Raw genomic sequence first — 13,237 nt, 5'->3', positions numbered from 1 at the left:
GGAAAAAAAAGAATCTCCTAACAATTTTCCCAAAGGTTTCACTCTCCTGTCACACACACTCTCCAAATGACAGCTTTAGCAAATTCAACTCTGCAAAAAGAAAACAGAGCCAGGTCAAGGGAGGGGAGAGAGATGGGGGGGGATAAAAAACAACAACAAACCTAACCAAAATACCCCCCCCCCCCCGAAAAAAACCACCCCACCCGAGCTTCAGGGACACCAAAGCAGCACCTGGGCACGGGAGGAGCGAGAGGTGTGGAGCAGGGGCCAGCTGGGGCTCCTGCCCCACTCACCTATGTCAGCTTCTTGGCTTTGTTGTAGAGCGAATCCACTACTTTGCTCATGTTCTGAATCGTCTCCAGGGCGGCTTCGTAGGTCTTGTCTACCGGGGGCTCGTCGAAGATGATCAGGACTCCCTCGCCTTGGTCGAGGATGCCTGGGGGGTACAAAAAGCTGGGGCTGACTCCACACCCGTGGTGGCTGTAGGCTGTGCCCTTTTCACAGTCTCACAGCATCACTAAGGCTGGAAGAGACCTCGAGGATCATCGAGTCCAGCCTGGCACCACAGACCTCATGGCTAGACCATGGCACCAAGCGCCACATCCAAGCCCCTCTTGAACACCTCCACCACCTCCCTGGGCAGCACATTCCAATGATGAATGACTCTCTCAGTGAAGAACTTTCTCCTCAGCTCAAGCCTAAGCTTCCCCTAGCACAGCTTGAGACTGTGTCCTCTTGTTCTGGTGCTGCTTGCCTGGGAGAAGAGCCCAACCCCCACCTGGCTACAATCACCTTTCAGGTAGTTGTAGAGGGCAATGAGGTCTCCCCTGAGCCTCCTCTTCTGCAGGCTAAGCCTCTCCTCACAGGGCTGTGCTCAAGGCCTCTCCCCAGCTTTGTTGCCCTTCTCTGGACACCTTCAAGTCTCTCAATGTCCTTCCTAAACTGAGGAGCCCAGAACTGGACACAGGACTCAAGGTGCAGCCTAAACAATGCAGAGTACAGGGCACAATGACCTCCCTGCTCCTGCTGGTCACACTCTTCCTAATGCAGGCCAGGATGCCCTTGGCCTTCTTGGCCACCTGGGCACACTGCTGGCCCTCTTGGCCACCTGGGCACACTGCTGGCCCAACTGTAAAATGTGGCTGCAGATTTCAAGCAGAAAAGGAGACAACTTACACCCAGCCTGCAGGCAGCAGCATCCAGCCCGCAGATGGCTGCTGGGCTGTGTGGGCCAGGAGGCACTGGGCTGGGTGGGTTTTGCCCTGACTGCAGCAGGAGCAGCTTGCCCAGAGAAAAAACACACCTTGGAGAGGGGCCTGAGGAGATCACTGAACCACAGAATCAACCAGGCTGGAAAAGACCTCAGAGATCATCAAGTCCAACCTTGCCTGAGGAGGTGGTGGAGTCCCCATCACTGGAGGTGTTCAGGAGGAGACCTGATAGGGTGCTTGGTGCCATGGTTGAGTTGATTAGGTGTTGATGGATGATAGGTTGGGCTTGATGATCTTGAAGGTCTCTTCCAACCTGGTTTATTCTATTCTAGTACCCAACACTTAACACCTCCTAACAACCAAACCATGGCTCCAAGTGCCACATCCAAGCCTTTCTTGAACACAGGAAGGAGGTCTTGGGTGATAGGTTGGGACTTGATGATCTTTGAGGTCTTTCCCAACCTTTCTGATACTATGATTCTACCTCCAGGGACAGTGACTCCACCACCTCCCTGGGCAGCACATTCCAGTGGCCAATTACTCTTTTTGTGAAGGAATCCCAGGGTGATAGGGGCTGGAAGGGACCCCTGGAGCTCACCCAGTCCAACCTCCCCCTGCTCCAGCAGGGCACCCCCAGCAGCTTGCCCAGCAGCACAATGCCCAGGGGGGGTTGGAAGCTCTCCACACAAGGACACTCCACAACCTGCTCCAGGCCTCCAGCACCCTCACAAGAAAGAAGTTTCTCCTCCTCTTCAGATGGAGCCTCCTGGGTTCCATTTTGTGCTCATTGCCCCTTGGACTGTCCCTGGGCACCACTGAGCAGAGTCTGGCCCCAGCCTCTTGACCTCTGCCTTTTAAATACTGCTGAGCATTGCTCAGCTGCCCTCTGGGGCTGCTCTTCTGCAGGCTCTCAGCCCCAGGGCTCTCAGCCTTTGCTCCTCACAGAGCTCTTTCAGAGCACTCAGCATCTTTGTAGCCTCCACTGGACGCTCTGCAGCAGTTCCCCCTCTTGAACTGAGGAGCCCAGAACTGGACCCAGCACTCCAGATGTGGTCACAACAGGGCAGAGCAGAGAGGGAAGAAAACCTTGACCTGTTGGTCACTCTGCTCAGTGCACCCCAGGACCCCATTGGCCTTCTTGGCCATGAGGGCACAGTGCTGGCTCATGTGGGACTTGTCCACCAGCACTCCCAGGTCCTTCCCTGCAGAGCTGCTTTCCAGAGCTCCCCCCTCACCTGTCCTGGTGCAGAGGTTGTTCCTCCCCAGGGGCAGGATGCTACCCTTGCCCTTGGTGAACTTCATGAGGTTCCTCTCCTCCAGTCTCCAGCCTGGCCAGGTCTGGCTGGCAGCACAGCCTGATGGGTGCCAGCCACTCCTTACACCTGCACAGCCCCTACCAGCCCCTTCCTCCTCCAGGCTCCTGTTCCCAGCAGGCTGGCTCAGCACAGTGCTGGAGCAAGGGAGAAAACATTTTATGAGCCTCTTCCCAGGTGCCAGAGCAGCTGGACTGCAGCTGGGCTCTGTGACCTTGGAGCTCTTCTCTACCCCTGTGCTTCCTTTAGCCATTCATCATGCTCAGCCTGATCAGGGGAGCTTTCTAAGTCAACAGCAGGAATGATGCAAGAAAGAATGGAGCTGTTTCTTTGAGGCCTCATCAGGGAAGCAGCCTCCTGTGGTCCCAGAAAGCCAAACCAGACAACTGTGCTGTGAGGGTGCCCCCAGTCAACACAGAGAACATCCCTCACACAAACCAGCTGGGAAATGTGACCATGGCCTTCAGGAAGCTCCAAGGGAGGAGACAGCTTTGCTAGACAGCTCACAGCAGTGGGTCTGCCAACTGTCCTGAGATGCAGCAAGGAAGGACCTCAAGGTTTCTGATGTGTGAGAAATTCAGCTTAATGAAGGCCTTCCTGACAAGGGTTCAGACAAACCAACCTCTCACCACTCTCCCCTGGGCCTGCTAAGCTGTACATCTGCCACCTGAAGCACAGCAGCCCCTGGAGGACACCTGGGGTTCAAAGGCAGAGTGACAAAGAGGAATCTGCCCCCACTTTGCTTACACACAGCCTGACCCAGGCAGCAAGGCAGCCAGGACTGCAAGGTGCAGAGACTCACCATGAAATTTCTTGTCCAAGATCATCTGTGACAGTTTCCTTTCTACCTCAGCCTGAAATTGAAGCAGAAGAATTAAGTCTCCCAGAGCTACATGAAGAAAAGCAAATTCCACCACTCCACACCCAACAGCCCTGGTGGGACACAAGCCCTGCCTGAAGCAGCTCTTCTGGCACCACAGATCTCTCCTTGCAGGCTGCTTTGGCACTGCCACTTGCTTTAGGGGGCACAGGAAATGCAGCAGTGGCTTTTCATAGAGTGGTGTGGGCTGGAAGGGACCTCTGGAGCTCATCCAGTCCAACCTCACTGCTCCAGCAGGGCACCCCCAGCAGCTTGCCCAGGAGCACCATGCCCAGAGGGGGTTGGAAGCTCTCCACACCAGGAGACTCCACAACCTCTCTGGGCAGCCTGCTCCAGGCCTCCAGCACCCTCACACCCAAGAACTTTCTCCTCCTCTTCAGGTGGAACCTCCTGGGTTCCAGTTTGGATCTGTTTCCCCTTGTCAGGGCACTACTACCAAGATCCTGACCCCTTCTCCTTGCCCCCCACCCTTCAGCTATTTATAAACACAAGTAAGATTCCCTCTCAGTCTGCTCCTTCTCTTCTCCAGGCTGAACAGCCCCACCTCTCCTCATCACACAGATGTTCCAGTCCCTTCCTCACCCTCACAGCCTCTGCTGGACCCTCTCCAGCAGTTCCCTGTCTCTCTGGAACTGGGGAGCTCAGAACTGGAGCCAGCATTCCAGATGTGGTCTCAGCAGGGCAGAGCAGAGTGGGAGAAGAACCTGCCCCTCTACTTCTAATGCTGGGAGCACCAGGATGCCTTGCCCCTGGCTCCAGAGGATGGTGTGTCTGTCACCCCCCACCAGTGCTCATGAGGGGACCAGGAACACTCCAGCTCAGCTCAGTGAGTATTTAGCCAGGTGTGGGCCAAGCTCTGCTTAAGCCTCTCAGTACCAAGCTCCCCCCAGCTCCATGCCAGGCACAGCCCCACAGCTCCTCTGCTGCACTCTGGACCCAGAGCTGCAGGGCAACAACTGCAGCCCAGCTTTTACCCAACCTACTGAGCCTGTGAGTTCACCTAGGAAAGGACTGCCCAGAGAGAGCAGGAGGGTGGATGATGCTCAGGACACCTCCAAGCCTCTGGCATTAACACAGCACTACAGGACAGAAGCACTTTGGGATGCAGCTGCCTGGGCCTGCAGTGGATCCTCCTCAACTTAATCTGGTTGGGATTATCTGCAAAGCAGTTAGTGCAGCAGCCAACGTGACACCCTAATGAAATTCAGAGTGATTAGCTGCCTCCTGGAAATTAAGGGCCTAAGATTCCTCTGGGCACACTCAGGAGGATTAAATGCAGGGCAACAAGGAAGACCCAGCTGGTGACAACAAGAGCTGTTGCTACAGCAGAGGAAATCCTGTCTGCAGCAAAAAAACCCCAAGTGCTGACAGAGGGAGTGGAAGCCAAGGGAAGGAGGGGAGGCTCCAGCCAAGCCTAGAGCAGAGCAAGCCAGGCTGAAGCCTCCTGGAAGCTGTCTGTGTGGAAGTGAAGCTCCCAAGAGTGACATTTTCCTGCTCATGCCATGGAGCTGAGCTGTCTGGTTTAAGAGCCTAAGTTTATGTCCCCCTGGCAAAAGCCATCTGACCTCCACTCCTCCTTTGCCCTCTGCAGAGGTACCCACTGATTTCTGGGGGTGTTCTTACCTTTGAGAGCTTGATGAGGCTGGATATGTGTTCAATCTATAAGAGAGACCAACAGGGTTCAGTGAATCTTTAGCTGCACTTCTGACACACCACAGGGAGGTGCAGGGCTCTGCCAGGGTGCTCCCTGCACAAGCTGTGGCCCAAAACCCCCCAGTGCCTTCCTCTGCTTTGCAGCTTCATGTGCTTCACATCCCATATCCACTTTCAGCTGCAAATGGACTGAGCACCTGAAGCCATCTCACTCTGACACATGAAGTAACATTTCTTCCCCAGGACTGTTCCAGCTTTGCCCACACCCTGCCAGAGCCCCTGCAAGCCAAGTGCTGCTCCCTTCAGTGTTAAAAGCATCTCCAGCTTTCAGAGTGTGTGAGGGAAATGGGTGGAAAGGGCTAGGAGTCTGGGACATGGCTTTCCAAAGCTCCCCTCAGCCTCCTCCTCTCCATTTGTTCAGCTGAACCTGATGACCTCTGAGCTCTGCAAGTGCTGAGCAAGAAGCATTCTGTATGGGAACAAGACCCTCACCCACCAGCAGCAGGGGACAGAGGCAGCAGCATGTCCCTGTGCTCACTGGAAGCATTTACCTGTACTCTGGAGAAGGGTTCAATGACTCTGATCAGGTTCTGTTCCAATAAGTTATCATAGAGCTTGGCCAAGTGAGTGTTGATGATGGGGTCGTCCCTGAGCTCCACCTTATAGTCTGTCAGAGCCTGTGGAAGACACAAATCATGCAGGTAGCCACAGGTGCCCTGTCCTCAAGGCTCTCAGAGTCTTCTCTCCCTGCCCAGCAGGGCAGTGCTTAACTCAGTCCCAACAGTTAGCCAAAAGGCCAGGAGGCCACTGAATCATTCTGCTTGGAAGAGACCTTTCAGATCCTGGAGTTCACACCCTGAGCCCAGCACTGCCAGGGCACCACTAAGCCACAGCCCTCAGCACCACAGCTCCAGGGCTCTGAAACCCCTCCAGGCATGGGGACTCCACCACTGCCCTGGGCAGCCTGGGCCAGGCCTTGACAACCCTCTCAAGAGGAAGAAATTGTTCCTCATGGCCAACCTAAACCTCCCTGGGGCAACTTCAGGTCATTTCCTCTTGTCCTGTCACTTGTCCCTTGGGAGAAGAGCCCAACCCCCACCTCCTCCAGCCTCCTTTCAGGGAGTTATAGAGAGCAAGGAGGTCTCCCCTCAGCCTCTTCTTCCCCAGGCTGAAGCCCAGGTTCTTCAGCTGCTCCCCCCCAGCCCTGTTCTCCAGACCCTTCCCCAGCTTTGTTGCCCTGCTCTGGACTCACTCAATGTCCTCCTTGGAGTGAAGGGTCCAGAACTGAACCCAGGATTGAAGGTCCTGCCAACCTAGCAGCCTTTTGAGGACCATGCAGCAAGCAGCCTTCATCTTTACCCTCAGCAAACCACAACCTCTGGTTTGCACCCAGCAGACAGCATGAGAGGCTTGTTCCTCTCTGTTATTCCTGGGGTGCTCCTGCTGAAGCCAGGGAGGTAGAGGTCCCAGTGCACAGCAGCAGAAGTGCAGGGAGCTGCTGCTGAGGTGGCTCTCCAAGCAAAAAGGGGAAAAAAGGCCTTTCAGGCAAGGTGCTAACTCAAACTGTGGAAGCCAAACTGGCTGAGGATGGTGGAGCATTTGCTTCCTGGGATTGCTTTTCTGCTTCCCTGCTCTGGGATGCAACAGCTCCCACAGCTTCCCAAAGCCAAAAGGTTCTGTCCAGCCAGGGCCCACCTTCCATCTCCTCACCTTCTCAAAGTCTGCCAGTGATCTGTTCTTGCTGGCCTGTGCCACACATTTTAGTGCTTCTGTCTGCAGAGGAAAGAGAAAGGGAGCAGGGTCACTGTTCTGGAGTCTCCTCTCACTGCTACTGCTCCACTGGAGACGTGCTGCAGCAGCAAAGCTGGAATGTTCCCTTGCCCACAGAGCCCCCAGCACTGCTCCTCCACACAGGCAGAGCAGCAACAGCTGCTGCTGGGAGCAGGCAGAACAGCTGCAGGACACAGCACAAAGTCAGCTCCAGGGAAACAAAGGACTCCAAGCTGTGTGAGGGCTGAGAAGAGCAGCTGTGGTTCCTATCAGGTTGCAGGTTGGGAGCAAGTTTGGTGCCGAGTCTTTTGGCACTTGCTTAATGAACGTGGCCATGTGCAGCCCTGAAGCTGAGCTCCTGCCCTTCAGCAAGCCACAGTGGCTCTGCTGAGGATCAGGAGCACAGCACAAGTTCATGGACAGCAGCAGAAAATGTGTCTGCCCTACCCCCCAGCTGCTGAAACCAAACAGAAGCCTGACCCACAGCCATATTTACACTAAGCAGAGCACCGCCACAACAGTTTGAGTGGTGAGAGGCACAAGGGCAGGAGAGAAGCAGGACAGCCTGGTGGCTTTGGCACACAAGGCCCAGGGGTCTGCTACCACCTCTGCCATCCTGCTGCCCCTCAGCCTGTCCACCCCCTGCTCCCCAAGCTCAGTGTCCACTTGTGCTGTAGGAGCTCATGATCATGGCTGTCTCAGGACAGTGCAGACGAGAGCTGGGATATCCTCCAGGCTACACTGCCCTCATACTCTGAAAGAGCCTCCAACCCCTCTGCCACCTGAGGGAAGGGAATGGAGCAGGACCAGGGCTGCCCTTCATGATCCAACCCTGCTGCCACTCATGGAGGAAGCAGGACCAGGGCTGCCCTTCATGATCCAACCCCGCTGCCACTCATGGATGAAGCAGGACCAGGGCTGCCCTTCATGATCCAACCCCACTGCCACTCATGGAGGAAGCAGGACCAGGGCTGCCCTTCATGATCCAACCCCACTGCCACTCATGGAGGAAGCAGGACCAGGGCTGCCCTTCATGATCCAACCCCACTGCCACTCATGGATGAAGCAGGACCAGAGCTGCCCTTCATGATCCAACCCCACTGCCACTCATGGAGGAAGCAGGACCAGGGCTGCCCTTCATGATCCAACCCCACTGCCACTCATGGAGGAAGCAGGACCAGGGCTGCCCTTCATGATCCAACCCCACTGCCACTCATGGAGGAAGCAGGACCAGGGCTGCCCTTCATGATCCAACCCCACTGCCACTCATGGAGGAAGCAGGACCAGGGCTGCCCTTCATGATCCAACCCCACTGCCACTCATGGAGGAAGCAGGACCAGGGCTGCCCTTCATGATCCAACCCTGCTGCCACTCATGGATGAAGCAGGACCAGGGCTGCCCTTCATGATCCAGCAAGGACAACACAGGGATGTCCCCACTTCAGACTTTGCTACACACCAATGCTCCCTGACCTGCTCTAGCTAACAGCTTCCCCAGTGCCCTGTGAGCTAGGTGAGCAGTAGCTCCTGTGTCACAGTACATAGCTGGCTGACCAGAGCCAGGGTGGGCAGCAGTGTGTAAGCCTGGCTCAGAGCCTGGCACGCTTGGCTTTTGGCCCTGTGCTCTATGCAGGCATCCCTGGCTTTCCCATGGGGGTGGCATTCACAGGCTGGCAAGTTCACAGGTTCCAACAAACAGTTGGTTTAACAACTCCCCAGCTGCTTGGCTTCCACCTTGCAGCCATCTAGGTCTCAAGCTGCTCAGCCACGCTGCTGTGAATGGCTTCTCAGGACTTGCTCCAACACAAGTGAAAACAAAGAACAACTTGGATTCAAATCCATCAGCTCCATGGCTGCAGAGCTGCTGCTGAGGGCTGAAACAGGAGCACCTCCTGGCATCAAGTGTTGAGAGCTCCTGAGGGAAGCAGGGAGGAGAGAAACAGGGGAAAATGAAGACAGCAAGCCAGGTCCCCAGGCTGTCAGAATCACTGCATCCCTCTGAAGGCTCAGGGTAATGACTTGTGGCAATTTCCCCACTGCTGGCACTCAGAAGGAGGAGAGCAAAGCCTCTGACAGAAAGACTAACAGAACCTTCTCAGAGAGGAGGGAAGAGAGGAAGGATGAGGTTTCTGTACCTGCCTCCCCGCATACCGCAGAGCGAGCTTCCCACTCACTAGCGCCTGCACATCTTCTGGCCTGGACAGGGCAGAGAAGCAAGAGAGCAGTTACTCAACAGCATGGGCAGCTTAAACCCAAGTGTGCCTCACAGATTCCCAACTGACTGCAAATTCCTGCAATTCACACAATTATGGAATTCTTTAGGCTGGAAAAGACCTTTCAGATCATCCACTCCAACCCTGAGCCCAGCACTGCCAGGGCACCGCCAGCCCCTGGCCCTCAGCACCACATCCCCAGGGTTCTGAAAGCCCTCCAGGCATGGGGACTCCACCACTGCCCTGGGCAGCCTGGGCCAGGCCTTGACAACCCTTTGGGGGAGGAAATTGTTCCTCATGGCCAACCTAAGCCTCCCTGTGGTGCAACCTGAAAATGCTTCCTCTAGTCCTGTGTTGTTCCTTGGGAGAGGAGACCAACCCCCACCTGGCTCCTCCTTGCAGGGAGTTGTAGAGAGCCAGAAGTTCTCCCCTCAGCCTCCTTTGCTCCAAGCTGAACAGCCCCAGCCCTTTAAATCCTTACATTCAAGTACCTAAAGCACTTCCACCCAAGTAACTCTGCACCAGAAGCAGCGATTGAGTCAGACAGACAAGCAGGGAGCTCAGCTGCTCCACTTCTGCCATGAGAGGCTTCACAGTCTCACAGTATCACTAAGGTTGGAAGAGACCCCAAGGATCAAGTCCAACCTGTCCTGACAGACCTCACAACTAGACCATGGCACCAAGTGCCACATCCAATCTCCTCCTGAACACCTCCAGGGCTGGGGACTCCACCACCTCCCTGGGCAGCACATTCCAATGCCGAACGACTCGCTCGGTGAAGAACTTTCTCCTCACCTCCAGCCTAAACCTCCCCTGGCACAGCTTGAGACTGTGTCCTCTTGTTCTGCTGCTGCTTGCCTGGCAGAAGAGACCAACCCCCTCCTATCTACAATTACCTTTCAGGTAGCTGTAGAGGGCAATGAGGTCTCCCCTGAGCCTTCTCTTCTGCAGGCTAAGCAACCCCAGCTCCCTCAGCCTCTCCTCCCAGGGCTGTGCTCCAGACCCCTCCCCAGCCTTGTTGCCCTTCTCTGGACACCTTCAAGTCTCTCAATGTCCTTCTTAAACTGAGGGGCCCAGAACTGGACACAGGACTCAAGGTGTGGCCTAACCAATGCAGAGTCCAGGGGCACAATGACCTCCCTGCTCCTGCTGGCCACACTGTTCCTAATACAGGCCAGGATGCCCTTGGCCTTCTTGGCCACCTGGGCACACTGCTGGCTCATGTTTAGATGGCTGTCAATCAGCACCCCCAGGTCCCTCTCTGTTTGGCAGCTGTCAGCCACTCTGCCCCCAGCCTGTAGCTCTGCCTGGGGTTGCCGTGGCCAAAGTGCAGCCCCTGGCACTGGGACTTGTTGAATGCTATCCTGTTGGCCTCTGCCCATCTGTGCAGTCAGTCAAGGTCCCTCTGCAGAGCCCTTCTGCCCTCTAACTGCCCAACCTCTGCTCCCAGCTTGGTGTCAGCTGCAAACTTGCTGCTGCCTGACTCAATGCCCTCATCCAGATCATCAGTGACGATGTCAAAGAGGATGGGGCCCAGCACTGAAAGGCTTGTAACCCTCTCCCCCAAAAAAAGAAAGCCAAGGCCTTCCCAGTGCAGGGCAGGAGTGCTCCCAAGAGAGCCATCTGCCACCTACATGTTGAGCATGATCTTGCAGAGCAGCATGTACTTGAGCGCAGTGATGGCTTTGGGGTTGTCGATGGAATCGTAGCCCTCGAAGGCTTCGTAGAAGTACGAGTAGGCTGTCTTCCAGTCCTTCTCCTCTGCTGCATGGATGATCCCTGTGGAGAGCAACAAGCAGCCAGCTGTCACAGGGAGTTCTGAACAGCACTGCAAGAGGACACAACAGTTTGGTTGCCCACTGATAGAGCAGGACAGGAAAATCCTTCCCTTCGGCGCCGGCCTCTACCTTATCTCTGCTGGAATCAGAGAGCGCTCTGGGCTGGAAGGGACCTTCAGCATCATCCAGGTTCAACCCCCCTGCCATGGACACAGAGTGCTTTGGGCTGGAAGGAACCTCCAGCATCATCCAGGTTCAACCCCCCTGCCATGGACACAGAGTGCTTTGGGCTGGAAGGGACCTCCAGCATCATCCAGGTTCAACCCCCCTGCCATGGACACAGAGTGCTTTGGGCTGGAAGGGACCTCCAGCATCATCCAGGTTCAACCCCCCTGCCATGGGCACAGAGAGCTTTGGGCTGGAAGGGACCTCCAGCATCATCCAGGTTCAACCCCCCTGCCATGGACACAGAGAGCTTTGGGCTGGAAGGGACCTCCAGCATCATCCAGGTTCAACCCCCCTGCCATGGACACAGAGAGCTTTGGGCTGGAAGGGACCTCCAGCATCATCCAGGTTCAACCCCCCTGCCATGGGTACAGAGTGCTTTGGGATGGAAGGGACCTCCAGCATCATCCAGGTTCAACCCCCCTGCCATGGGCACAGAGTGCTTTGGGCTGGAAGGGACCTCCAGCATCATCCAGGTTCAACCCCCCCTGCCATGGTCACAGAGTGCTTTGGGCTGGAAGGGACCTCCAGCATCATCCAGGTTCAACCCCCCCTGCCATGGGGGACACCTCCCCCCAGCCCAGCTTGCTCAAGGCCTCATCCAGCCTGGCCTTGAACACCTCCAGGGAGAAGACATCCACAGCCTCCCCTGGGCAACCTGTGCCAGTGTCTCCCCAGCCTCACTCTCAACAACTCCTTCCTCATCTCCAATTTCTTCCCAATCTCCATTCCTGATCTGCCCTCCTCAAGCTTCAATCCCTTTCCCTCTCATCCTACCATTACATCCTCATTCCCTGTGACATTTATTAGCTGCTTTCTTGCTCTCACACAACTCACCAGCCTCTCAGAAGGAGATCTGGTGATTATCTTAAGAGCTTCACCTGATGAGCAACTCATAACCCTTAAAATAATGCTGGCTCCTTTGTTTAGTGAACACATCCAGAGAGGAGGCAGCCACAGCCTCCCTGGGCAACCTGCTCCAGTGTCTCACCACCCTCACTGCAAAGAATTTCTTCCTCCTCTCCAGTCTCAGTCTCCCCTCTCCCAGCTCAAAGCCATTGTCCCTTGTCCTGTCCCTCCCCAGCTCTCCTGGAGCCCCTTCAGGTACTGGAATCCTCCCCTTCTGTGCTTCCCTCTACCTTATCTCTACCAGAAGATCATCCAGGCCCTCCCTTAAAAGGACATATTAAGACAGGCAAGTTGAGGGCACTTCAGTGCCTGCATATTAGGTCAGGAACAAGGTTACAGCTGCACCAACATGACGCAGCACTGCATACAGAGGTTACCAGAGAATGGAGCTTCCACCACTGGAGGTGTGCAAAAATGGTCTGAAAAAGACTCTATCAGGGACAATGGAATCAGAGCTGATCCTGCCTGGAAGCAGCTGAGCAGAATCCCAAGGTCCCACCCAGCATCACTTTCTACAATTCACAGAATCACACTGAATGAACCAGATTGGAAAAGACCTCAGAGATCCTCAAGTCCAACCTCTCCCCCAGCACCATCTGAGCAACTCAGCCATGGCTCCAAGGGCCTCATCCAGGCTCTTCCTAAACACCTCCAGGGATGGGGACTCCACCACCTCCCTGGGCAGCACATCCCAGTGGCCAATCTCTCTTGATGGGAAGAATTTCTTCCTCACCTCCAGCCTGAACCTCCCCTGGCACAGCTTGAGACTGTGTCCTCTTGTTCTGCTGCTGCTTGCCTGGCAGAAGAGACCAACCCCCATCTGGCTCCAACCTCCCTGCAGGGAGTTGCAGAGAGCAAGAAGGTCTCCCCTGAGCCTCCTCCTCTCCAGGCTAAGCAACCCCAGCTCCCTCAGCCTCTCCTCCCAGGGCTGTGCCCCAGACCCCTCCCCAGCTTTCTTGCCCTTCTCTGGACACCTTCCAGCAGCTCAACCTCTTTCCTAACCTGAGGAGCCCAGAGCTGGACACAGGACTCCAGGTGTGGCCTCAGCAGTGCTGAGCACAGGGCACAAGGACTTCCCTGCTCCTGCTGGCAACACTCTTCCTGCTGCAGGCCAGGATGCCCTTGGCCTTCTTGGCCAGCTGGGCACACTGCTGGCTCCTGTTCAGCTGCTGTCAACCAGCCTGGCTGCTCTCCAGCCACTCTGCCCCCAGCCTGTAGCACTGCCTGGGGTTGCTGTGGCCAAACACTCCAGAAGGACCAAATCCCAGTGGCCTGCTGGATCGTGA

General features: G+C 55.8%; 1 protein-coding gene across 1 annotated transcript in view; it reads right to left on the bottom strand.

Moving 5' to 3' along the window:
• PSMD11 (proteasome 26S subunit, non-ATPase 11) overlaps positions 1-13,237 on the bottom strand; it is a 35,529-nt gene continuing 22,292 nt past the window's right edge. Inside the window, exons 7-14 of the mRNA XM_054176891.1 lie at positions 10,674-10,818; positions 8,962-9,022; positions 6,768-6,830; positions 5,609-5,734; positions 5,028-5,063; positions 3,327-3,378; positions 294-436; positions 1-90 (exon numbers count right to left, since the gene is read on the bottom strand). Coding sequence (XP_054032866.1) covers positions 294-436; positions 3,327-3,378; positions 5,028-5,063; positions 5,609-5,734; positions 6,768-6,830; positions 8,962-9,022; positions 10,674-10,818 — 626 coding nt within the window. The 3' untranslated portion in view covers positions 1-90. The remainder of the gene's footprint in view (positions 91-293; positions 437-3,326; positions 3,379-5,027; positions 5,064-5,608; positions 5,735-6,767; positions 6,831-8,961; positions 9,023-10,673; positions 10,819-13,237) is intronic.

Source organism: Dryobates pubescens, chromosome 36 (genome assembly GCF_014839835.1).
Source record: "Dryobates pubescens isolate bDryPub1 chromosome 36, bDryPub1.pri, whole genome shotgun sequence".
Classification (NCBI taxonomy): domain Eukaryota; kingdom Metazoa; phylum Chordata; class Aves; order Piciformes; family Picidae; genus Dryobates; species Dryobates pubescens.
Note: the sequence above shows the minus strand (reverse complement) of the source record. Positions and strands in the feature narration are given on the sequence as shown.